The following is a 24,196-nucleotide window of genomic DNA, read 5'->3' on the forward strand; positions in this document are numbered from 1 at the left end:
GGGTGCTCTTCCGTGATAACAGGTGGTGAGAGAAGAGACTGGTTTGGCGGCAGGGGGTGGAAGGTTTGGAAACTGGAAATGAGAGTTCACAGGTGATGGTTTCTCCCTCTCTCTTTTATTTAAAAAGAATTATTATTTTTTTTTTTTTGGATCATTGTTGTTGCGTGGGTTTTTCTCTCGTTGCAGTGAGCAGGGGCTCCTCTCTAGTTGCGGTGTACAGGCTTCTCATCGCAGTGGCTTCTCTCATTGCGGAGCACGGGCTCTAGGGCGTGCGGGCTTTGGTAGTTGCAGCTTGTGGGCTCCGCAGTTGTGGCTCCCAGGCTCTGGAGCACAGACTCCACAGTTGTGGCGCAAGGGCTTAGTTGGTCTGCGGCACGTGGGATCTTCCCAGATCAGGGATCGAACCTGTGTCTCCTGCATAGGCAGGAGGATTCTTTACCACTGAGCCACCAGGGAGGCCCCCCTCACTCTCTGAAAGATATTTGGCTGCCTGGGGCCTTAGCTGCGACAGACACGCAGGCTTTTTGTTGTGGCTAGTTTTCTTTGTAGACCTAGTTTTGCCTGGAGGCATGTGGGATCCTAGACTCCACCAGGAATCAAGCCCAGGTCCCCTGCATTGGAAGGCGGACTGGTAACTCTGGACCACCAGGAAGTCCAAGGTGATGGCTTCTCTTTTCTCCAAGAAGGGTAGGGAGATTTTCACTGGGGTAGGGACAGGAGAGTGAGGGCATCAGAAGAGGGCATCAGAAGTGGTGAAATACCACTGGGGCGGCAGGGGGAGGGTGGGCAGGAGCCCAGGGAAACCGAATTGTTGGGCTCAGTGCAAGGCCAGTGGGGAGTGGAGATTGGGAGTGTGCCCCCAACGGAAGATGGCTATAGGGTTTTTCCAGGGAGGAGTGATGGGGGGAACCTGGGGCAAGGGAGTTAGAGACTGGATGGACCACTGTGGAAACTGGGGAGAGAGGTGAAGTTTGGAGGGGTCAGTGCACTGGGAGAAGAAGGACGACTTGAGGTGAGGGAAGAATCAGGAAGCCCCTGTGACTAATAGCATAGGCAGAAGCTCTGGGATAACCCTGGGATGGGTGAAGCGGGGGACGCTGCTTTGCTTTAGAAGAGAGTATCCTAGGGACTTCCCCTGGCAGTCCAGTGGTTGGCTCCTTGCTTCCAATGCAGGGGGTGGTATGGTTTCAGTCCCTGGCTGGGGAACTAAGATTCCACACGCTTTGCAGCGCGGTTTGGCGGTGGGCTTCCCTTGTGGCTCAGCTGGTAAAGAATCCACTGGTAATGCGGGAGACCTGGGTACGACCCTTGGGTTGGGAAGCTCCCCTGGAGAAGGGAAAGCCTGCTGCTGCTGCTGCTAAGTCGCTTCAGTCGTGTCCGACTCTGTGCGACCCCATAGATGGCAGCCCACCAGGCTCCCCCGTCTCTGGGATTCTCCAGGCAAGAACACTGGAGTGGGTTGCCATTTCCTTCTCCAATGCATGAATGTGAAAAGTGAAAGTGAAGTCACTCAGTCGTGTCCGACTCTTAGCGATCCCATGGATTGCAGCCTACCAGGCTCCTCCATCCTCCAGTATTCTGGCCTGCAGAATTCCATGGACTGTATAGTCCATGGGGTCGCAGAGTCGGACACGACTGAGCAACTTCCACTTTACTTCACTTCTAAGCCACCTCCAAGTCACTCAAGTTGGGGGTGGGGGATAGAAAGAAACAACCATGCAAGGGGAGGGACTCATTTGCCCATGATGTTTTGGGGAAGGGACCTCAGGCCTTCCATCGTGGGGCCACCTGGGTGAGGGGCTGAATGGAAGGAGAGCCTGTCTTCCAGCCCCAGGAATTCTTCTCCCCTGCCAGGCTCCATACATAGAATTAAAGTGCATTCACGCACTCAAGGAATCCTTGCTAGATGGGCGCTGTTACAGCCCAATTCTACCCAGGAGGCCCTGAGGCTCAGGAGAAAAGTGACCTACCTGCCTGAGGTCGGTGGCAAAGGAGCTAGACCCCACCACTGGTGCCTCCAGGGCCCTCCTTTTCCCTAAGAGAGGCGGGAGACTCAGCAGGGGCCTCAGGACCCCGACTCTGACCAGACACCGGAGTCACCCTGCTTTGGAGGGGGGGTCTGGGACACCGTGAGGGGGCCGTGTGGTGCCCCTTGTTCTACACTCAGTCTAAGAGCAGGCTTTGCTCTCCTAAAGGCCCGGAGCGGTGCTGGTGCTGGTGCTGGTGACGGAGGCGAGGACGATGACCAGCGGGAGACGCCAGGCTCGGACCGCGGCGGGATGGCGCGCCCAGGTCAGGGGGACCACCCCACCTCCCCTCACCCCTTCGCGGGTCTGGCTCTGCGAAGTTCTGTCTGGGCCCGCTAGAGGGCGCCCGGGGGCGGGGCGGCGGAGGGGCCGGGAGCCCGAGAACCCGGGAAAGGGCCGTGGCGGTGTCGCCGGGTCCGCACGCAGCTCAGGACCGAGGGTCGGACGGATGGCCAGGCAGTACGGATTCAGGGGCGTTGAAGGAATCCGTGAAGCCGGATTCCGGGGATTGCACGCCCCAGAGGGGAGTCATAGTCGAGTATTCTGAGACGCCATGGAGGGCTCGGAAGCCGTCGCCCCACGACTCTCCAGCTGGGAAGAGGCTGCTCCCGGATCGCCTCTGGGGCGGGTGTCCGGGCCCTGGTCCTGCGATGCCCCGGGCCGAGAAGAGGACATCTGAGAATCTATGGATAGGGATGGGGAGGGGAGTGGGAGCCCATTCTTGGGAGGGGGTAGTACATCCCCCCCACCCCACTCCTGGCCCGCCTCGGCCCCGCCCTGGGCTCAGGCCCCGCCCCGGGCCCCGCCCCGGGCCCAGCGGCACCGCCCACTCCCCTCGGCGCGGCCGGGAGCCCCGGGGGCCGCCGCCGCCGCCGCCCGAGCGCCCGCCATGCGCGCTGCCCCCGCCGCCCCGCTACTCCAGCTGCTGCTCCTGCTGGGGCCGCGGCCCGAGGCTGCGGGAGTCGCGGAGCCGCCGCTGCCCACTGTGGTCCTTGCCATCTTGGCCCGCAATGCTGAGCACTCACTGCCTCACTACCTGGGCGCGCTGGAGCGGCTGGACTACCCCAGGGCCAGGCTGGCCCTCTGGTGAGATAGACCCTGGCGTTGGCACCCACTCGGCATCTACCCCCCCCCCCCCCCCCCCACCAAACCCCACCACCGACAGCCTGGGCTCCAGCTGGCCCCATCTGCTCCCTGCCCAGACACCACCCAGACAGGCCCCTCCCCTCGCAGACAGGCCCTCCAGCAACCCGAGCCCCGTGGCGGGTCCCCTTGTCCCCTTGGCCCTGCAGACTGACCTTGGAGGCCTTGGGTTGGCACAGGGACCCCCATCCCTCATTGTGGTCCCTGCTCCTCCTTCGGGACCTCCTCTAGGTGTAAGTTGGGCCCAGCCCCTCTTGCTCCAGCCCACCAGTGCTGAAACTTAAGCCTTGGGACCTGGGGTTGGCCTGATAGAGTGGAGCCAACAGGAGCAGCTGGCGTCCCCTGGGGCCCTATGTGGCAGAGTTCAGCAGGCCTGGGAGTTCCTGGGGAGCCCGTAGGGGTGCTGTCAGCCCTGGGCTCCATGCTGCTCTTTGGGGGGGTAGTGTCACACCGGCTTCCCCTTCCCCAAGCTGGTTCCAGCCTCTCTCAGAAGAGGGGCTGAGTCCTGCTGACCAAGGGCAAAGCCCCTTCCTGCCATCTCTCCCCCTAGGTGTCCCCACAGGGCCCTGGAATTAGAGGCCACAGTCTGTGGAAGCCAGAACAGGGAGGAGTCCCAAGCTGAGGTTGGGGATAAACTGAGAAAAGTGACCAAACTACCCTCCCCAACTCACCAGAATTGGGCTGGGGGTGGAGCTGTGGCCTGGGGAGGCCGCCCACAATTGCCAGTCCAGGAGTTTAGTCAGTTCCCACCCCCAAAAGACTTGACACGTAGTTAGTCTTCAGTTCTGGAGACTTGGCTTAAAGGGGCAGCATCACCGAAAACCTGGGCTCTTGGCTAAGGCCCCCTCGCCCAGCTCTGTCATGAGAGCTCCTTCGGAGAGGCTGTGCGAGGTGACCTTGGAGCTCAGACCTATCAGATCTTCTCAGGGATGCTCAGAGTGTGGTTTGGTTCTTATTACAACTTCCTGGTGGAGGGAAGCAGCAGCTCCTCTGTCCAGTCCTGACTCAGAGAGGGGAGGGGACTAACCTGAGGTCACACAGCAGGGAAGGAAGAAAACCAGGGAATATGGCAGGTGTGTTCCTCAAAGTTGAGGTTCTTCTCATCTTTCAAAATGCATTTGAGTGGCTGCAGACAGCCTCCTGGGGAGCGTGTGCAGCCTGTTGCCTATCCAGGTTGCCCTAAGGAGCCCTGGAGACAGCCCTTTCCAGTGGACATTCATGACTGGCATGCTGTCCCCAAATCTAGGCTTCAGACTGGTAAGTGTGGCGAAAAGCCCCAGGACACAGTGGCCAGGGTCCACACTGGCCAAGTCGTAATGCCTATCCATACCAAGCTTCTGAACAAGGAACATGTGACTGAGGCCCTCCGTAGGGCCAAGTTCAAGTTCCCTGGCCGCCAGTCGATCCACATCTCTAAGAAGTGGAGATTTACTAAGTTTAAGGCTGGTGAACTTGGAAACATGGTGGCAGAAAAACAGCTCATCCCGATGGCTCTGGGGTCAAAGACATCCTTCCTTCTGGACAAATGGCAGGTCTTGCACTCATGAGAGCCTTGGCGCTATCCCCTCCTTACTCATGCCCACCAATAAATCCTAGTTGCCTGTACAAAAAAAAAAAAAAATGCATTTGAGTTCTGTCACCTCAGCCCCTGAGCTTGCCAGGATGGCTTTTAGTTACAGAGGGCAAACGTGAGCCCAGAGAGGGTCTGGACCTGCCTGGGGTCACACAGTGGAACACAGACCTATGATTGGGACCTGGCTGCCCACCTTCCTCTGTAGCACACCTACCTCCTCCGCTTCCAGGAGAGGCCAGTCCTGCAGGGGTTGGTGCCCCAGGGTCAAGGCTGCCTCAGGGTTTGGTCCTTTGGTGGCTGTGCCACCCCTCCCCCACACTTCTTCCTCCTGTGTCCCCAGGTGTGCCACGGACCACAATGTGGACAACACTACAGCGATGCTACGGGAGTGGCTGGCTGCTGTGGGTGATGACTATGCAGCTGTGGTCTGGAGGCCCGAGGGGGAGCCCAGGTGTGGCCTGAGGGCAAAGGTTCTGGGGAAGATGGGCAACAGGTGCAGCCCAGAGAGGGAAAGGGACAGTTCCGAGTCACAGCCTCCAGGCCAGGGCTCTGACCACATGCGCCTACCCCATGGAACAGCTCATCTCTTTACCACCTCAGGTCCTACCCAGATGAAGAGGGCCCTAAGCACTGGACCAAAGAAAGGCATCAGTTCCTGATGGAGCTGAAACAGGAAGCCCTGACCTTTGCCAGGGACTGGGGGGCAGACTATATCCTGGTAAGAAAGCCTGGCCTACAACCGGGCTCCCCACAGGTGGTGGCACCTGTCTTTGACAGAAATCTGGGTGGAATTTAACCATCTGTAGCCTGGACCCTTCAGCTAGCAACCTGGATCGGAATCCAGATCAAGTATTGAACTGGGATCCCTTTGCTTGAGATCAGACTCTGTACTAAGCCTGGATCCCTGAGACAGAGCTCAAGGTGTACACTGAGACTCAATCCCAGAGTATAGAGTATAACTCAGTCTCAGAGTGTAGAGCCCAGAGTATTATCTGAGCCTAGTTCCCTGGACCAAAGATCAGGGTTGTTGTTGTTCAATCTGCTAAGGCTAAGTCATGTCTGATTCTTTGCGACCCCATGGACTGCAGCACGCCAGGCTTCCCCTGTTCAGAGGAATCTGAGTAGGTCTTTGAATTTCCTTCCTAAGGCTTCAGATAAAGTTCTTAGATCAGCAACTCAGGCATAAAATCTCTGGACCCGGTCCCTGAGCCAGTGCTCCAGACTAGATCCTTGGTCCAGAAACAGATCTCCTGGTTTATAGGTTAGATCTCTCTGAGGGAACCCCATTGGATTGTGGGACTTATCCTGGGTCCCTGAATATCTGGAGGGATCCCACTCAGTGAATCCTTGGGATGCTGCTGCCCAGACAAGAATGGGGCCTTGACATCCGCCTCCCCACAGTTTGCAGACACAGACAACATTCTGACCAACAACCAGACGCTGCGGCTTCTGATCGAGCAGGGGCTGCCCGTGGTGGCCCCGATGCTGGACTCTCAGACCTACTACTCCAATTTCTGGTGTGGAATCACCCCCCAGGTATGGCCAGGGACATGGGCCTCGGGAGGCTTGAGGTCTGGGAGGAGGGACATGGAGGGTAGCAAGCTCCAGCTGGGGAGCGGTGTGCTGGGGATGGAGGAGTGCCCTCTCACAGCCCGGGGCCACCCCTTCCCCAGGGCTACTACCGCCGCACCGCCGACTACTTTCCTACCAAGAACCGCCAGCGCCGGGGCTGCTTTCGCGTCCCCATGGTCCACTCCACCTTCCTGGTATCCCTGCGGGCTGAGGGGACGGCCCACCTGGCCTTCTACCCACCTCACCCCAACTATACCTGGCCCTTCGACGACATCATCGTCTTTGCCTACGCCTGTCAGGCTGCTGGTAAGGTCAACTTTTGTTGAGCCTTTTTTCAAGGTCTCTGGGCCTTTGCACATGCTGTTCCCTCTGCTCTGCATGCCCTTCCCCACTCCACAGTTTATCTTGCTAATTCCTAATTGTCCTTCGGGTCATAGGCTTTCTCGGGCCCACTGCCCCAGTAGGTTAGATGTCCTTCTTGCTGTGCCACCATGGCACTTGCATGTATTCCTTCATTAGGCAAATATTTATGGGACACCTACCAGTGCCAGGAGAAGGCAATGGCACCCCACTCCAGTACTCTTGCCTGGAAAATCCCATGGATGGAGGAGCCTAGAAGGCTGCAGTCCATGGGATCGCTGAGGGTCGGACAGGACTGAACGACTTCACTTTCACTTTTCACTTTCATGCATTGGAGAAGGAAATGGCAACCCACTCCAGTGTTCTTGCCTGGAGAATCCCAGGGACGGGGGAGCCTGGTGGGCTGCCGTCTATGGGGTCGCACAGAGTCGGACACGACTGAAGCAACTTAGCAGCAGCAGCAACCAGTGCCAAGGGCTTCCCAGGTGGCACTAGTGGTAAAGAACCCACCTGCCAATGCAGGAGACGGAAGAGACACAGATTCGATCCCTGAGTCGGGAAGATCCCCTGGAGGAGGGCATGGCCACCCATTCCAATATTCTTGCCTGGAGAATCCCAAGGACAGAAGAGCCTGGCGGGCTAAAGTCCATAGGGGTGTAAAGAGTCAGACACGACTGAGCAACTTAACACGCATGCACCAGGTGCCAGGCATCAGGGAGACAGTGGTGATAAAATCAGGTGGTCCTGGACTTCCTGGATCCTCCAGTCCAGTCAACCAAAGGATCACACAAATCAGTGTCAATCACAATGACAGGAAGAAGAGCTTCTTGATTATAGGCATTCTGGGAGCTTAGACTGGAGTTGACTTGGTCTCCAAGGAAGGCTTCCTGGAGGATGTAATCACTGGGACTGAGATCTAAAGTCTGGGCGGGCATTAACAAGGCAAACAGAGCAAGACAGAGCATTTCAAGCAACGGGACCAGCAGATGCAAAGGCCCTGTGGTGGCCGGGGACATAAAAAGGCAGGCAGCTAGAGCACAAAGAGGGGGCATAGTGCAGGCTGAGGCAGGAAAGGTGGGCAGGGGCCAGCTTGTGGGGACTTGATGGGCAAGCATCTGGCCATCAGCCTGTGAGTGTCAGGCAGCCATCAGAGAATCATCCAATTGGACTTGAACACTGAAAAAAAATCATTCTGCTGTGGGTAGTTATTTTTAAGATGAAAGTTACAAGGAAGTGTTTGGGTTTGGGGAATTCCCTGGTGGTCCAGTGGTTAGGACTCTATGCTTTCACTGTCCAGGGCACAGGTTCAGGCTCTGGTCAGGGAATTAAGATCCCGCAAGCCATGCAGCATGGCCAAAAAACAAAAAGAAAAGAAATGTTTGGATGTTTGGGTTTGGATCGGATAAACCGCAGTCCTGGGAAGAACTGAAGTTGAGAGCAAGACAGAGATGCTGCTGTTGACATAAGAACCTGGAGAAGGCGGCAGAGAATGTGGCTCACAGTGTGCACTCATGGGTGGCGAGAGAATGAAGGCTGTCCAGTGGGTGGGGAACTTTGCTCATGGTCAAGGTAAATCAGAAGTGACGATTCAGTCAGGAAATGCTGCACCTGGGCAAGCAGCGTGTGAGGACTGGCCACGGAGAAGGGTGTCGTCATCATCATTTTGTGCACCAAGAGGTGACGTCTACAGTGCAAACGTGCAGGAAGAAAAAAGATCTTATCAAGTGCAAAACGTGAGTGAAGGTGAAACAAACACATGGACGAAAAATGAGAAGCAGCACAGATATTTTCTTTTTTTTTCCTTTTTCTTGCCACACTGGACGGCTCTTGAGATCTCACTTCCTCAACCAGGGACTGAACCCAGGCCACAACAGTGAAAGCACAGAACCTTCACCACTAGGCCGCCAGGGAACTCCCTGTTTCCTTAGTTTTCATTCCTGCCTCTACTTGGGGCTCAGCTGGTAAAGAATCGGCCTGCAATGTGGGAGACCTGGGTTTGAGCCCTGGGTTGGGAAGATCCCCTGGAGAAGGGAAAGGCTGCTCACTCCAGAATTCCATGGAATGTGTAGCTCTTGGGGTGGCAAAGAGTCGGACACGACTGAGCAACTTTGTTTGTTCACCTCTACTTGAGTGTCAGCCGCTGTTTACTGGTCAGTGGTTCAAAGGATTTTAGTGAATGATTTTGTAAAGTTTTTTATTTATATGCAGATATGCAATTTTTTTTTTTTTTAGCACCATATGTTTATTTATTTTTGGGCTGCATTGGGTCTTAGTTTTGGCTTGCGGGATCTTTTGTTGCAGCGTATGGGCTCAGTTGCCCCACGGCATTTGGGATCTAGTTCCCCAACCAGGGATCAAACCTGCATCCCCTGCACCGGAGGGTGGATTCCCAACCACTGGACAACCAAGGAAGTCCCGTGAACGGGGGTTTTGTCTCCATCATTCGTGCTTCCAGCCCCTGCACTCTGCTGGGCTGTGTACTCAGTGCTGGGCCTGGAGTGGACTTTTCAACAGACACCGTGTTATGAGCAAGCTCCGGGATGGACAGGGAGGCCTGGCGTGCTGCAGTCCACGGGGTCGCAAAGAGTTGGACACGACTGAGCGACTGAACTGAACTGACTGACTGACCGACTGACCTGCCCTGGAGGATTCACAGTCTGTAGAACACAAAGGCTAAATAAATGATTATAATAAAGATTACAAACACTGAAGGAATTAAAAAAAAAAAAAGGCCACTCTGGTCGCCAGGTGAAGGACAGCGTGGCAGGGGCCGGAGAGGGGGAGGGGTTAAGTGTAGGGATCTGGGCCAGAGGTGATGGTGCTGGATTGGGTGAGCGGGATGGGCAGAGGCGGGCGAGATTTAGAGGGTGGAGCAAGGCCCCATGGCATCGGGTGGCCACAGCCAGATGGGAGTTTGCCTGCTTCTTCCTCACTTTAATCCTCTGAGGGCAGGGACGGTCTGTCTTGCTCACCACCATCGCCCCTGCCCCCAGCTGGTGCCCTGGAGACATCTGTTGGATGAACATATACCATCCCGGCAGAAAGGTCCCTGAGATGTTGTTTGAGCCAAGCCCTATCTCCCTCCAACCCCACAGATGGGGACACAGGCTCCCAGAGAGGACTCCTGTGGTGGGTACCGGTAGGACTGGGGCCCACACCTCCCGTCTGGGTTCCGAGAGCCCTGCCCTGCAGCCCACACTCACTCAGCCTCTCTCCGCAGGGGTCTCAGTCCACGTGTGCAATGAGCAGCGTTATGGGTACCTGAACGTGCCTGTGAAATCCCACCAGGGGCTGGAGGACGAGAGAGTCAACTTCATCCACCTGATCCTGGAAGCGCTGGGTGAGGCCGCCAGCCAGTGTTGTCCCTCCTCCCCATCACTCCCCGCTCCTCCCACGGGCCCCTTCTCCTTGGCCCCGGACCTGGCTGGGCAGGGGGCAGGGCTGGAGTCACAACTTCCCCTTCAAATCATTCCCTGACTCTGGGCAAGTCACTTTCCCCGCTGAGCTTCAGTCTGCCCCTCTGAACAGCAGAGGCAGGTGGAGTCTGTGATCTGCTGGGCGTCCTGCCAAGGGGCGGGAATGAGGAGGGCCTGGGACTCCAGGGTGCCACTGACTCTAGCCGGTGGGGACTCGTGACAGCGGGCTTTCCTCTGCAGTGGATGGGCCCCCCATGCGGGCCTCGGCTCATGTGTCCCGGCCCCCAAAGAGGCCCAGCAAGATGGGGTTTGATGAGGTGAGTCCTCCCGGCCTGCAGGACTGGGGTCAGGAGGCGGGCTCTCCCCTCCACCCGCAGCCTCCCCCCTGCCCCCCTGCCTCCTCCAGGTGTTTGTCATCAGCCTGGCCCGCCGGCCCGACCGCCGAGAGCGCATGCTGACTTCACTCTGGGAGATGGAGATCTCTGGGCGGGTGGTGGACGCCGTGGATGGCCGGTGAGGCTTCCGGGACGGGGACAGGGCCCTGTGCAGTGCAGGGGGCCCAGGGTGGCCCGTCTGGGCTCCCTGGGGGTGGGAAAAGCAGACGATGGGTTGATTTTCCTGTTCCAAGGAGTATTCAAAGAGAGCCTGAGTCATTGTGTCTCGGGGAGCCCAGGGCAGACAGAACAGGACAGGGGCCTTTCCTCAGCCTACCTGAGGGAGGAGGGTGCAGTGGTTAAGGCTTGGGGTCTGGAGCTCCTGGGCCTGGTCACCAGCTGTGTGGCCTCCGGCAAGTCCTCCCATCTCTCAGCCCTGCTGCGGAAATGGCGAGGAGCTGCCTTCCTCTTAGGGGTTTATAAGGGTTTAGTGAAGATTTCTCCAGGCCCTGACACACAGTAAGTATCCCAAAGGTTAATGGGGTCTTCATTCTGATTATCAGGTCTCTTCCTTTCCCTCCTGAACCTAGATCCCTGAAGGGTGGGGTGCGGGAGCAGGCCGCTCACAGTCCCCCATGTCCACTGCTGCTGGCTACATGTGCTCGTCTGCTGGACCGCAGAATGTCCAGCCTTTGCTTGGGCCCTTGCCTGAGAAGTGTCTGCCCTTCATCCTGGGTGTCTCCTCCTCAGACTGCCTGGCTCCCCTTAGGATGACCCACCCCGCCTGAGGCAGCTCCAGCCCCCTGGTCCAGTCATGATGATTTCAGACCGCATGAGGCAGTAATCAGGCCTCCTCCCTCCCAACTGGGAATCCCTGGTAGTTCAGCAATAAAGAATCCGCCTGCAATACAGGAGACCACTTGCAATACAGGAGTCTTGAGTTTGATCCCTGGGTCAGGAAGATCCCCTGGAGAAGGAAGTGGCAACCCACTCCATATTCTTGCCTGGGAAATCCCATGGGCAGAGGAGCCTGGCAAGCTACAGTCCAGGGGGTCACCAAGAGTGGGACATAACTTAGCAACTAAGCCAACACCACCTCCACCTCCTTCAAACCAGACTCCAGTGTGACGGTCCCCAACTTGCCCAGTACAGGCACCCCCAGGGGTGGGTCTCTGGTGAGCACCCCTGACCCCGTGACACTGTCTCCCTCAGGATGCTCAACAGCAGTGTCATGAGGACCCTCGGCGTGGACCTGCTTCCCGGCTACCAGGACCCCTACTCGGGCCGCACGCTGACCAAGGGCGAGGTGGGCTGCTTCCTCAGCCACTACTCCATCTGGGAGGAGGTGAGGACCCTGCCCCCTCGGCCTACACCCTTGGGGAAAGCAGGGCACCCCCTCCCACTCACGGCTCCATGCCAGCACTCATGTGACTGGTGGGTGACGGAGCACACTCATGAAGACCCGGGCGGCAGCTGTCAGCCTCCTGTGGGCGCGAGCCTTACCGTGCTGAGCCCGCGGTATGCACTGAGCGCCGGCTGTGTGCTGGGACGGCCTCTGCTCCAGGAACACAGAGGTGAACACGAAGAATGCAGCCACGCCCTCCTGGGGCAGAGGGAGGTACAGACAAATGGAGAAAGAACTGTTTGCCCTGGTCCGGGGAGGTACCGGCTGTGCGAGGGTGTGGACAGGCCTGGCCTCCGGTGGGGTCGGCTTGGGCCTCACTGTTGACGGGCAGGGAGAGGAGCCTTCTCAGCAGAAGAAGGCGGTGCAGGCCCAGACCCCTTGGCCAGGCAGCCTCGGCCTGAGGCTGGGGTGTGAGTGCCCAGGAGAGGGCACTGCTCGGACTTGGCCTGAGAGGACCAGGGATGGGGCCTCCGAGGGGCGCCCCCTCCAGAAAGTGAAGCACAGACACCTTCCTTGTTTTCATTTTCTACTGTTGCCGAAATACGTTGTGTGTGAGCTGCTATTTCTATTTTTCTGAACTGAATGCTGCCTCTGAATGGATTGAAGGGTCATCATTTATTGAGCTGATTTCATGCTCTTCTCATACCTCCAAAAGTTACAGAAAGCATTTTTTTCTCAGGGTGCTGGGGGGGCTAGGCTCTCTCCCCAACCCCAGCCCAGCCTCACTTCCTTGAGGTGGTGGAAGTGAGGCTCAGGAGGCGGAAGTGAGGAGCCCGGCTCTGTAATGCAGCAGATGCGGGCTCAGAGCTGGGATCAGCCACGTCCGGGCTGGGTGTCCTTGGACTATCATGGGGTCACTTCCCGGTGTCTCCGTCTCCCTCCTGCCTCCCGAGGGTCCCTGGAGACAAGCCCTGAGATGAGGTCGTGCTCAGGACTGCAGCAAGTGTTCTGATTTCTCTCCTGATCTGCTTGGAGGGCAAGACTGGGAGCCTGGAGGCCCTTGAATACTAGAGCCAGGTGTTGGGGTTTCAATTCCCAGGCCGTGGGAAGCCCCAGCAGGCTTTGGAGCAGCTGAGCGACATAGCCAGGGCTGAGCAATTGGCCTGTAACTGAAGCCAGGAGTGTCTGTCAGCGTCAGCCAGGTGGGAGAGGACGACAGCCCAGGTCTAAAGAGCCACGCTCCCACCCCCACCTTGTGCCTCAGGTCGTCACCCGGGGCCTGGCCCAGGTCGTGGTATTTGAGGACGACGTACGCTTTGAGAGCAATTTCAAGGGGCGGCTGGAGCAGCTGATGGAGGAGGTGGAGGCGGAGAAACTTCCCTGGGACTTGATGTAGGCAGCCCGGGGCCCCAAGGGCCAGGGAGAAGGGTGGGCCTCCCGGGGTCTGCCTTTTCCTGCAGGAAGCCCTGGCCAGCCCTCGCCCCGCCCCGGGCTTGGCTCTGTAGATGGAGTTGGGGACAGGGAGGGCCCTGGGACATCAACAGTGACTCCTGGGACCCCTGGTGTCACTACAGCTACCTCGGCCGGAAGCAGGTGAACCCCGAGGAGGAGGCAGTTGTGGAGGGGCTGCCGCACCTGGTGGTGGCCGGCTACTCCTACTGGACACTGGCGTACGTCCTGAGCCTGGCGGGCGCCCGCAAGCTGCTGGCCTCCCAGCCGCTGCGCCGAATGCTGCCTGTGGATGAGTTCCTGCCCATCATGTTTGACCAGCACCCCAAGTGAGCCACAGGGCAGGGTCAGCCTGCCCTCAGAGCCCACCTCAGCAGGTAGTAAGTCCCCTCACTGGGCAGCTGGGGAGACTGAGGCTGGCAGGGCTGGGCCACTTCTGGTCACCAAGGAAGAGCCCAGCTTAGCCTTGGCATCGGCCCCACCTCTATGTGAATCCTGTGATGCCCTGTGGTTTCCAGGCAAGCGATTTTTCTATTCTGCACCTCAGTTTCCCCATCCGGAAAATGGGGATAAGAGAAATGCCACCTCAGGATTAGATGGGAAAGGCAGTCAGGTGCTTTGGGGGGTGAGGTGCCCGGCTCCAGGCTGGCATGGGTCTGGGGTGGGACAGTTCACCCCAGCCCCCATGAGCCCCCCTCCCCCTTCCCAGTGAGCAGTACAAGGCACACTTCTGGCCACGGGACCTGCGGGCCTTCTCAGCCCGGCCCCTGCTCGCAGCCCCCACCCACTATGCGGGGGACTCCGAGTGGCTCAGCGACACCGAGACATCCTCGCCCTGGGACGATGACAGTGGCCGCCTCATCAGCTGGACCGGCTCCTACAAGACCCTGCGCGGCCCTCGCCTGGACCTGGCAGGCAGCAGCGGGCACAGCCTCCATCCCCACCCCCGGGATGAGCTCTAGGTGAGGGCGGGGCCTCGGTCTTCTCTCCGCATCTATGGCTGACTCTCTTTGGGTCTCAATTCCCCTTCTCAGCGTTCTCCTCTCCTCTCTTTCTTTCTGTGGCTTTGCCTCTGTTTGTTTCTTTGTGTCTGCCTTTCTCTACCTGCTCTCTCTCTCTCTAAGCCCATCTCCATCTCTCTGTCTCTGACTATCTCTGTCTGCATCTCTCTCCGTCTCTCTCTATTCAACTCTAATATTTTTTCTACTCCTCTTTCCTCTCCTGTCCCACCAGGGCTAGATGGTGACTCCAGAGGCACGCTCGGGAGCAGACCACAGCTGTCCAGGGGGCACAGCAAGAGCCGCTCCCAGGAACCACAGACCCAGTAGAGACCTCGCTGCCCCCTTGGGCATGGCCTCTCTGCCCTTTGGACCTGTCTTCCATCAGGAGAAACCACTGAGATGGGTCCCCTTCCGCCAATGCCACGTACCACAAGGGCAGGGCTCATAGGCCCTCTTCCTTGCCAATCTGATTCAGGGCCTCGGGTGGAGGGAGGAAGGGAGGCCCCACCCCCCCCAGCCTTCAGCGTCAAGCTGGGCAGACCCAGGAGGTGTGCCCCCGATGAGGACCCAGCTGTGGTGACCCCTCTGCCCCCTTCTACCTCGCCGTCAGCTCCCTACCCAGCTTATCAGCTGGGTCTCACCTGCCACCCTCTTGCCTGGCCAGTGGGAAGTGCAGGGAGATGGGAGGAGGCCCTAGCACACAGTTGGCCCTCAATAAAAGCTGGCTGGTGTTGCACTTTATACTTTTTAACTCCTGGCTGAGCCTCTTTGCGTGTCCTAAAAGGGCTGGGACGGGGGAGGCGTTCCCTATCTGTGGATGAGCAGGTGGAGAGACAGAGAGGAGAGGGCAGCCTCAGAGAGGAATCAGGTGATTTGGCATCACCTCCTTAGCCTGCTTATTGGTAATGGGGCAGTGGGAGCAGAAGTACCTCTTGGGCTGGGTGGGTAAGAAGGAGCCGGAACTGGAGCCCAGCCCACAGTGAGTACATACCCACTGCGGCTGGCGTGGTCATCGCTGGGCTCGCCTTGCTGGCCAGGGTGGGCCCAGGCCAGACCCAGGGCCGCCGGGGCCCCGCTCCCTGCCTTTGGACATTGCCCTGTTTAGTTGGAAGCCCTCTCCTGGAAGTGGCAGGGGAGGTCCAGGGCTCCCTTCCCGCCCTGACCAGTGTGGCCACCAGAGGGCGGCAGGTGGAGGAACCCGGACCTTGTGGTGCCAGGGCGCCCTCTGCTGGTTTGGTGCCAACAATGGGAAGGGCGCATATCATGCTTGAGTGCTAAGTAGCTTCAGTTGTGTCAGACGCTTTGCAACCCTGTGGATTTGTATAGCTCGCCAAGCTCCTCTGTCCATGGGATTCTCCAGGCAAGAATACTGGAGTGGGGTGCCGTGCCCTTCTCCAGGGTATCTTCCCTACCCTGGAATCGAACCTGGGTCTCCTGTGTCTCCTGCGTTGGCAGGTAGCTTCTTGACCACTAGCGCCACCTGGGAAACCCATGGAAGGGAGCCTGGGGCATCTGGAATCAGCCCATTGTCCTCTGGGTTACCCACAGCAGCTTCAGCTTGCGCTCTCCCGCTTGGAAACTGCTGGCCTTCCTCCCTGCCCACCCCTGTAGGGCCCAGGAGTGGAGACCCTGTAGGGTCTCTGGTGCCTGCACGCAGGCAGCCAGAAGGGGTGGGGAGTGGCTCCTTGCCTTGGCCGCGGCCTCCACGAGTGCAGACCTCCCTCCGGCGCTGCATTCTTCAGGTGTCCTTCTTCAGAGGAGCCCCTGCCCCCATACCCCGCCTTGGCTTGGTTTGTGTAAGCCCTCCTGGCAGAGTCAGTCAGGCGTCCTCTGGGGGCTGGGCTTTCCCTGTCAGTCCCAGGGATGAGAGCCCGCTGGCCTGGTTTTAGCCCCAGAGCCTGGCATGGCTCTGAGAAGGACTTAGGGCCAGAGCTGTGGAATCGATGCTTTGTTCATTCCAAGACCAGAAGCCATTGATTCTGGATGGCTATGACCTTGACTAAGTTGCTTCTCCTTTGCAGCTTCAGGCATCCCTTTCATTCATTAACATGAACTTTTTTTTTTTTTTTTTTTTCCGGCTGCCCAGCTTGTGGGATCTTAGTTCCCCAGCCAGGAATTGAACCCGAGCCCTCAGCAGTGAAAGCTCGGCATCCTAATCACTGGACCACCAGGGAATTCCCTAAAGTGAACATTTATGAAGGACCCTCTGTGGGTCACGTTTAGGTTCTAGGGATACAGTGGTGAATACAAAGCTCCCAAAAAAATCACTGACCTTGTAGAGTTGACATTCTAGTGAGGGGGACAGACACAAACAGAGAAGTAAATATTGGAGGGTGGTTGAGTTCTACAGAACAAAATTAGGAAATACCAAGTATGATCGAGACATGAAGAACAAAGACGTGAAGAAAGGGGACAAGCTATGGGGATATAGGGAGGAAGACCATTCTAGGCCAAGGGGGAGCATCTGCAAAGGTCCTGAGGCAGGAGTGGGCTTCCCAGGTGGCTCAGATGGTAAAGAATCTGTCTGCAATGCAGGAGACCTGGGTTCGATCCCTGGGTTGGGAAGATCCCCTGCAGAAAGGAATGGCTACCCACTCCAGTATTCTGGCCTGGAGAACTCCATGGACAGAGGAGCCTGGTGGGCTACAGTCCATGGGGTTGCAAACAGTCGGACATGACTGAGCGAGTAACACTTCACTTTCACTGAGGCCAGGAGTGGGGCTGGCAGGTTTAAAAGACACCAAAGGGGTCAGTGTAGCTGGAACAGAATGAGCAAGGAGGAGCCAAGGCCTGGACGTGACGGAACCAAGGTTGGGGGCCAGAGCAGAAATGTCCTTGGCGGTCATTTTGGCTTTTATTCTGAAGTAACTTATATGCAGAGTACATCATAAGAAACGCTGGGCTGGATGAAGCACAAGCTGGAATCAAGATTGCTGGAAGAAATAGCCATAACCTCAGATATGCAGATGACACCACCCTTATGGCAGAAAGTGAAGAGGAACTAAAAAGCCTCTTGATGAAAATGAAAGAGGAGAGTGAAAAAGTTGCCTTAAGGCTCAACATTCAGAAAACGAAGATCATGGCATCTGGTCCCATCACTTCATGGCAAATAGACAGGAGAACAGTGGAAACAATGGCTGACTTTATTTTTGGGGGCTCCAAAATCACTGCAGATGGTGATTGCAGCCATGAAATTAAATGACGCTTACTCCTTAGAAGGAAAGTTATGACCAACCTAGACAGCATATTAAAAAGCAGAGACATTACTTTGTCAACAAAGGTTTGTCTAGTCAAGGCTTTTCCAGTAGTCATGTATGGATGTGAGAGTTGGATTATAAAGAAAGCTGAGCACTGAAGAATTGATGCTTTTGAACTGTGGTGTTGGAGAAGACTCTTGAGAGTCCGTTGAACTGTAAGGAGATCCAACCAGTCCATCCTAAAGGAAATCAGTCCTGGGTGTTCATTGGAAGGACTGATGTTGAACCTGAAACTCCAGTAATTTGGCCACCTCATGCGAAGAGCTGACTCACTTGAAAAGACCCTGATGCTGGGAAAGATTGAGGGCAGGAGGAGAAGGGGACGACAGGAGGAGATGGTTGGATGGCATCACCAACTCAATGGACATGGGTTTGGGTGGACTCCAGGAGTTGGTGATGGACAGGGAGGCCTAACATGCTGCGGTTCATGGGGTCGCAGAGTTGGACACGATTGAGCGACTGAACTGAACTGAAGGGGTTGAAAACCCCATGAACAGAGATGCCTGGCAGGCTGCAGTCCATGGGTTGCAAAGAGTCGGACACAGCTGAGTGACTAACACTAATGCAGCGAGCAGTCGGGGGGTTTGAGGCAGTGCACGTGTGTTCAATCACTGAGTTGTGTCCGAGTCTGCGACCCCACGGCCTGTAGCCCGCCAGGCTCCTCTGTCCATGGGATTTCCCAGACAGGGATACTGGAGCCGGTTGCCATCTCCTCCAGGCTGAGGCAGAGAATGATGCAATCTAATTTTTATTTTAATGTGAATACCCTGGCTCCTCTAATGAATTGTAGTTGGGTCCAGGGTAGAAATAGGGAGATGGGTTAGGAGGCCATCGTAACAATCCAGGGGAGACATGATGGTGCCTCAGACCAGGGTGTTTACCAGGGGTGGTGAGAGGCACCTCCAGCAGACACCTGTGGACCACAGCGGGGAGCCCCACACTGCCGAGTCTAGTCAGGGTCAACCCCACTGTGGTTCTTCCACGTTGTCAGCGAACCCTTGGGCTGCATCGCTTTCAAGCTGTTTGCAGTCAGTTTCAAAGACAGCAAAAAAAAAAAAAAAAAAAAAAATCTTGCGTGCTCAGAGCACTGGGTAGATACTGTTTGGTTACGAAGGTCCTGCTTTCACAGAATTCCAGGATTTATGTGTCATGGTGGTGACTTTCCAGACTATCATGGCACTGGTGGGGTCCAGCTACAGGAGAAATTTGATGAGACTTTCACCCTGTAGCACACGGGTCCTGGCATCGTGTCTGGGGCAAATGCTGGACCTGACGCAGCTGGTTCCCGGTTTCTCATCGGCACTGCCAAGGCTGCATGGCTGGATGGTGAGTGTGTGGTCTTTGGCAGGTGCAAAAGGGAGCGTGAAATGGTGTGGCAGGCGTGGAGGCTTCTGGTTCCAGGAACGGCAAGACCAGCACGAAGCTCACCGCTGCTGTCTGTGGACAACTTGAGTACACCTGGCTCGTGTTTTATCCTGAGCATCAGCCCTTTCCTTCTGTGACTCAGGAGAGCATTGCTCACCTATATCTGCTGGTGACAGCCTATGATCTTTGGGCTTTTGCTGCAGTTCCTTGAGTTTCATTATTTGTCTTTCCCTCCTCCAAGTCTAGCTGGATTCCAGAGTTAAGTTTATGATTAGGAAATAAAATCTAAACAACCACAAAGGAAAGAGACAGATTGAGCATGATGTCATGGTTTTGGAACCAGATTATTGGAAGACTGGTACTGCCATCAGCTGAAATGGAGAAAACTACAGAGTGAGGGGGGAAGAGCTGGATTGAAGCTGGTCTGGGGATCATTTATATCAATTTTTTAAAAAATTTTAAAGAAATAGGAATTTAGAAAGATGGTAACAATGACCCTATATGCGAGACAGCAAAAGAGACACAGATATAAAGAACAGACTTTTGGACTCTGTGGGAGAAGGTGAGGGTGGGATGATTTGAGAGAATAGCATTGAAACATGTATATTTCCATATGTGAAATAGATCAGCAGTCCAAGTTCGATGCATGAAACAGGGCACCCAAACCCGGTGCACTGGGACAACCCTGAGGGATGGGGAGGGAGGTGGGGGGGGATCAGGATGGGGGACACGTGTACACCCATGGCTGATTCATGTCAATGTATGGCCAAAACCACCACAATATTGTAATTAGCCTCCAATTAAAATAAATAATGTTTTAAAAACTTTAAAAATTGTTTTTTGCTGTGCGGGGGTCTTCATTGCTGTGAGGGCTTTTCTTTAGTTGCGCTGAGTTGGGGACTACTCTCTAGTTGAGGCGCACAGCTTTCTCATTGTGGTGGCCCCTCTTGTTGTGAGCACAGGCTCTAGGGTGCTCGGGCTTCTGTGGTTGTGGCTCCCGGGCTCTAGAGCACAGGCTCCGTAGTTGTGGTGCACGGGCTTAGTTGCTCTGATGCACGTGGGATCCTCTCGTATCAGGGATGGAACCCATGTCTCCTGCATTGGCAGGTGGGTTTTTTACCACTGAGCCACAAGGGAAGCCATTATTTTATTTTATTTTTTAATTTGATTTATTTTTGGCTGTGCTGGGTCTAATATCCCACATGTTGCACAATATGGCCAAAACAAGGAAAGTTTCACACACACGATTTCATATGATTCCATAACCCTTTTCTGTGGACAGAGGAGCCTGGCGAGCTACAGTCCATGGGGTCACAAAAAGTTGGACACAACTGAGAGACTAAGTGTGGGGGCTTCCCTGGTGGCTCAGATGGTAAAGAATATGCCTGCAATCCAGGACACCCAGGTTTGATCCCTGGGTCAAGAAGATCCCCTGGAGAAGGAAATGGCTACCCATTCCAGTATTCTTGCCTGGAGAATTCCATGCACAGAGGAGCCTGGTGGGCTACATTCCATGGCATTGCAAAGAGTCAGACATGACTGAGTGATTAACACTTTCACTTTTCCCCTCCCTCATCCCTGTATTGCCCCTTCCCCTTCCTTCTCCCTGCTAGTAACCTCTAGTTTGTTCTCTATGTCTGTGAGTCTGTTTCTTGTTTTATTCACTAGAAACCACAATCAGAGAAAACTAACCAATCTAATCACATAGATCACAGCCTTGTCTAACTATGAGCCATGCCATGTAGGGCCACCCAAGACGGACGGGTCACGGTGGAGAGTTCTGACAAAATGTGGTCCACTGGAGAAGAGAATGGCGAAACACTTCAGTATTCTTGCCTTTAGAACCCCATGAACAGTATGAAAAGGCAAAAAGGAAGGACACTGAAAGATGAACTCCCCAGGTCGGTAGGTGCCCAGTTTGCTACTGGAGATCAGTGGAGAAATAACTCCAGAAAGAATGAAGGGATGGAGCCAAAGCAAAAACAACACCCAGTTGTGGATGTGACTAGTGATGGACACAAGGTCCAATGCTGTAAATAGCAATATTGCCTAAGAACCTGGAATGTCAGGTCCATGAATCAAGGCAAACTGGAAGTGGTCAAAAAGGAGATGGCAAGAGTGAACATCAACATTTTAGGAGTCAGCAAACTAAAATGGACTGGAATGGGTGAATTTAACTCAGATGAACATTATATCTACTACTCTGGGCGAGAATCCCTTAGAAGAAATGGAGTAGCCATCATAGTCAACAAAAGAGTCCAAAATGCAGTACCTGGATGCAATCTCAAAAATGACAGAATGATCTCTATTCATTTCCAAGGCAAACCATTCAATATCACAGTAATCCAAGTCTATGCCCCGACCAGTAATGATGAAGAAGCTGAAGTTGAATGGTTCTATGAAGACTTACAAGACCTTTTAGAACTAACACCCAAAAAAGATGTCCTTTTCATTATAGGGGACTGGAATGCAAAAGTAGAAAGGCAAGAAACACCCAGAGTAACAGGCAAATTTGGCCGTGGAATACAGGATGAAGCAGGGCAAAGGCTAATAGAGTTTCGCCAAGAGAACACACTGGTCATAGCAAACACCCTCTTCCAACAACACAAGAGAAGACTCTACACATGGATATCACCAGATGGTCAACACCAAAATCAGATTGATTATATTCTTTGCAGCCAAAGATGGAGAAGCTCTGTACAGTCAGCAAAAACAAGACTGGAAGCTGACTGTGGCTTAGATTATGAACTCCTTATTGCCAAATTCAGACTTAAATTGAAGAAAGTAGGGAAAACCACTAAATCAAATCCCTCATGACAGCAAATTTGGAAAACTCAGCAGGGGCCACAGGACTAGAAAAGGTCAGTTTTCATTCCAATCCCTAAGAAAGGCAATGCCAAAGAATGCTCAAACTACCGCACAATTGCACTCATCTCACACGCTAGTAAAGTAATCCTCAAAATTCTCCAAGCCAGGCTTCAGCAGTATGTGAACCGTGAACTTCCAGATGTTTAAGCTGGTTTTAGAAAAGGCAGAGGAACCAGAGATCAAATTGCCAACATCCGCTGGATCATGGAAAAAGCAAGAGAGTTCCAGAAAAACATCTACTTCTGCTTTATTGACTATGCCAAAGCCTTTGACTGTGTGGATCACGATAAACTGTGGAAGATTGTGAAAGAGATGGGAATACCAGACCACCTGACCTGCCTCTTGAGAAACCTGTATGCAGGTCAGGAAGCAACAGTTCAAACTGGACATAGAACAACAAACTGGTTCCAAATAGGAAAAGGAGTACGTCAAGGCTGTATATTGTCACCCTCCTTATTTAACTTACATGCAGAGTACATCATGAGAAACGCTGAGCTGGAAGAAGCACAAGCTGGAATCAAGATTGCCAGTCCAGTACCCTTGCCTGGAAAATCCCATGGATAGAGGAGCCTGGTAGGCTACAGTCCATGGGGTTGCAAAGAGTCTGACAGGACTGAGCGACGTCACTTTCACTTTCACTTTCCTCACCTCCTGCTCTTCTCTGTCTATAAAAGAAACTGGCATTCAGACCCAGATAAGATGATACGCTGGGGCACTAGCCTGCCATCTTCTAGGACACCTAGCTTTGCAAATAAAGTTGTATTCCTTGTTTCAGCAAAAAAAAAAATAGATTGCCAGGAGAAATATCAATAACCTCAGATATGCAGATGACATCATCCTTATGGCAGAAGGTGGAGAAGAACTAAAAAGCCTCTTGATGAAAGTGAAAGAGTGAAAAAGTTGGCTTAAAGCTCAACATTCAGAAAACAAAGATCATGGCATCTGGTCCCATCACTTCATGGCAAATAGATGGGGAAACAATGGAAACAGTGACTGACTTTATTTTGGGGGGCTCCAAAATCACTGCAGATGGTGACTGCAGCCATGAAATTAAAAGACACTTACTTCTTGGAAGGAAAGTTATGACCAACCAACCTACACAGCATATTAAAAAGCAGAGACATTACTTTGCCAAGAAAGGTCTGTCTAATCAAGGCTATTGTTTTTCCAGTGGTCATGTATGGATGTGAGAGTTAGACTATAAAGAAAGCTGAGGGCAGAAGAATTGATGCTTTTGAACTGTGGTGTTGGAGAAGACTCTTGAGAGTCTCTTGGACTGCAAGGAGATTCAACCAGTCCATCCTAAAGGAAATCAGTCCTGATTTTCATTGGAAGGACTGATGCTGAAGCTGAAACTTCAATACTTTGGCCACCTGATGTGAAGAGCTGACTTATTTGAAAAGACCCTGATGCTGGGAAAGATTGAAGGTGGGAGGAGAATGGGACGACAGAGGAGGAGATGGTTGGATGGCACCACTGACTCAATGGACATGAGTTTGAATAAACTCCGGGAGTTGGTTATGGACAGGGATGCCTAGCGTGCTGTAGTCCATGGGGTTGCAAAGAGTCGGATCCAACTGAGTGACTGAACTGAACTTGTATTTTTTTTAGATTCCACATATAAGTGATATCATACAGTATTTGTCTCTGTATATTGTGAAATATTTGGATAATATTTCACAAATGTAAACAGTCATGTCACCACTACTACACAGAAGATACGGAATATATACACGTGTCCCCCAAACCTCCCCTGTGCCTCTCTGCCATCAGTTCCCTTCTTCCACCCCAGTCCCTCAAAACCACTGATCTGTTAGCTGTCCCTGTGATTTTTTTTGCCTTTTCCAAACTGTCACCCAGATGGAATCATGCAGTGCCTGGCCTTTTGTGTCTGTCTTCTTTTACCCAGTTTTATTTGGAAGTTTTATACAAAACTGAGCTTTAAAATCTTCCCTAATACTTTATACTAGTTTCTAATCCTAATACATATTATGAAGAATGAATTTTGAAATTTTCACTAAGACTTTCAAACATCCCCCAATACCCACTAGACTACTCAGATGCTGTGTAAATATTTTGGTTTTCTGTGTGTGCCCAGCCATGAAAAAAGGCTGGGACACCTTGCCCCAAGGCACACTCACTGCTTGGTGGGTGCAAGGAAAGTGTGAGAAAGTGAGAGAGGGGATGGGGGCAGGGGGCAGGAACCGGGTCTCCTCCTCCTTCCTGGTGGACAATTTCTAATCGCTCTGCCTACCCAACCCATTACCCCCGACCCTACCCCAGGTCAGTACAATTGTGTGTAAACCAAGAGACAAGGGGCTTTGTTAAGCATAAAGGGCAGGAGCTTTGGGGCATTGGCTGTTTGCCAACTGTTTTGCCTGCTTAGGGAGCATTTTGTCTCCCTTCTGGTTTCTTAGCCAAATTGTAGATGCTGGAGAAGAGGGAC

At 54.2% G+C, this 24,196-nt stretch overlaps 1 protein-coding gene, 1 long non-coding RNA gene and 2 pseudogenes across 3 annotated transcripts; 3 read left to right on the forward strand and 1 right to left on the reverse strand.

Annotated features, from left to right (window-relative positions):
* Positions 1 to 2,860: 2,860 nt before the first annotated feature.
* On the forward strand, positions 2,861 to 15,001 carry CERCAM (cerebral endothelial cell adhesion molecule). 2 transcript variants are annotated; one of them, XM_025261752.2, is made up of 13 exons: positions 2,862 to 3,113; positions 5,084 to 5,194; positions 5,344 to 5,461; positions 6,145 to 6,279; positions 6,417 to 6,621; positions 9,896 to 10,015; positions 10,332 to 10,408; positions 10,498 to 10,604; positions 11,678 to 11,810; positions 13,075 to 13,202; positions 13,385 to 13,588; positions 13,969 to 14,221; positions 14,493 to 15,001. In XM_025261752.2, exons 1-12 carry the CDS (start codon positions 2,917 to 2,919, stop codon positions 14,219 to 14,221), a joined length of 1,788 nt encoding a protein of 595 aa, XP_025117537.2. In that variant the 5' UTR covers positions 2,862 to 2,916; the 3' UTR covers positions 14,493 to 15,001. The 2 variants fall into 2 exon arrangements, with proteins under 2 accessions (XP_044782347.1, XP_025117537.2); XM_044926412.1 differs by lacking the exon at positions 5,084 to 5,194 and having other exon boundaries at positions 2,861 to 3,113.
* On the forward strand, positions 4,277 to 4,371 carry LOC112578258 (annotated as a pseudogene).
* On the reverse strand, positions 10,540 to 12,082 carry LOC123328659. Its single transcript, XR_006543648.1, has 3 exons — positions 11,969 to 12,082; positions 10,803 to 10,974; positions 10,540 to 10,673 (listed from the first exon to the last, which is right to left on the reverse strand). It is a non-coding gene; the product is annotated as an uncharacterized LOC123328659 (long non-coding RNA).
* Positions 15,002 to 17,955: 2,954 nt separating the features above from the next.
* LOC112578214 lies at positions 17,956 to 19,427 on the forward strand (annotated as a pseudogene).
* The last annotated feature ends 4,769 nt before the right edge of the window (positions 19,428 to 24,196 follow it).

The sequence above is a fragment of the Bubalus bubalis genome, chromosome 12 (genome assembly GCF_019923935.1).
Source record: "Bubalus bubalis isolate 160015118507 breed Murrah chromosome 12, NDDB_SH_1, whole genome shotgun sequence".
NCBI lineage: Eukaryota > Metazoa > Chordata > Mammalia > Artiodactyla > Bovidae > Bubalus > Bubalus bubalis.

Excerpts from the sequence above, each read along its gene's own strand:
- CERCAM (XM_025261752.2), top strand. The coding sequence starts at position 2,917 with ATGCGCGCTGCCCCCGCCGCCCCGCTACTCCAGCTGCTGCTCCTGCTG. Across the intron at positions 5,195-5,343 it reads AGGCCCGAGGGGGAGCCCAG|GTCCTACCCAGATGAAGAGG; the intron begins GTGTGGCCTGAG and ends TTACCACCTCAG. Across the intron at positions 11,811-13,074 it reads ACTACTCCATCTGGGAGGAG|GTCGTCACCCGGGGCCTGGC; the intron begins GTGAGGACCCTG and ends CTTGTGCCTCAG.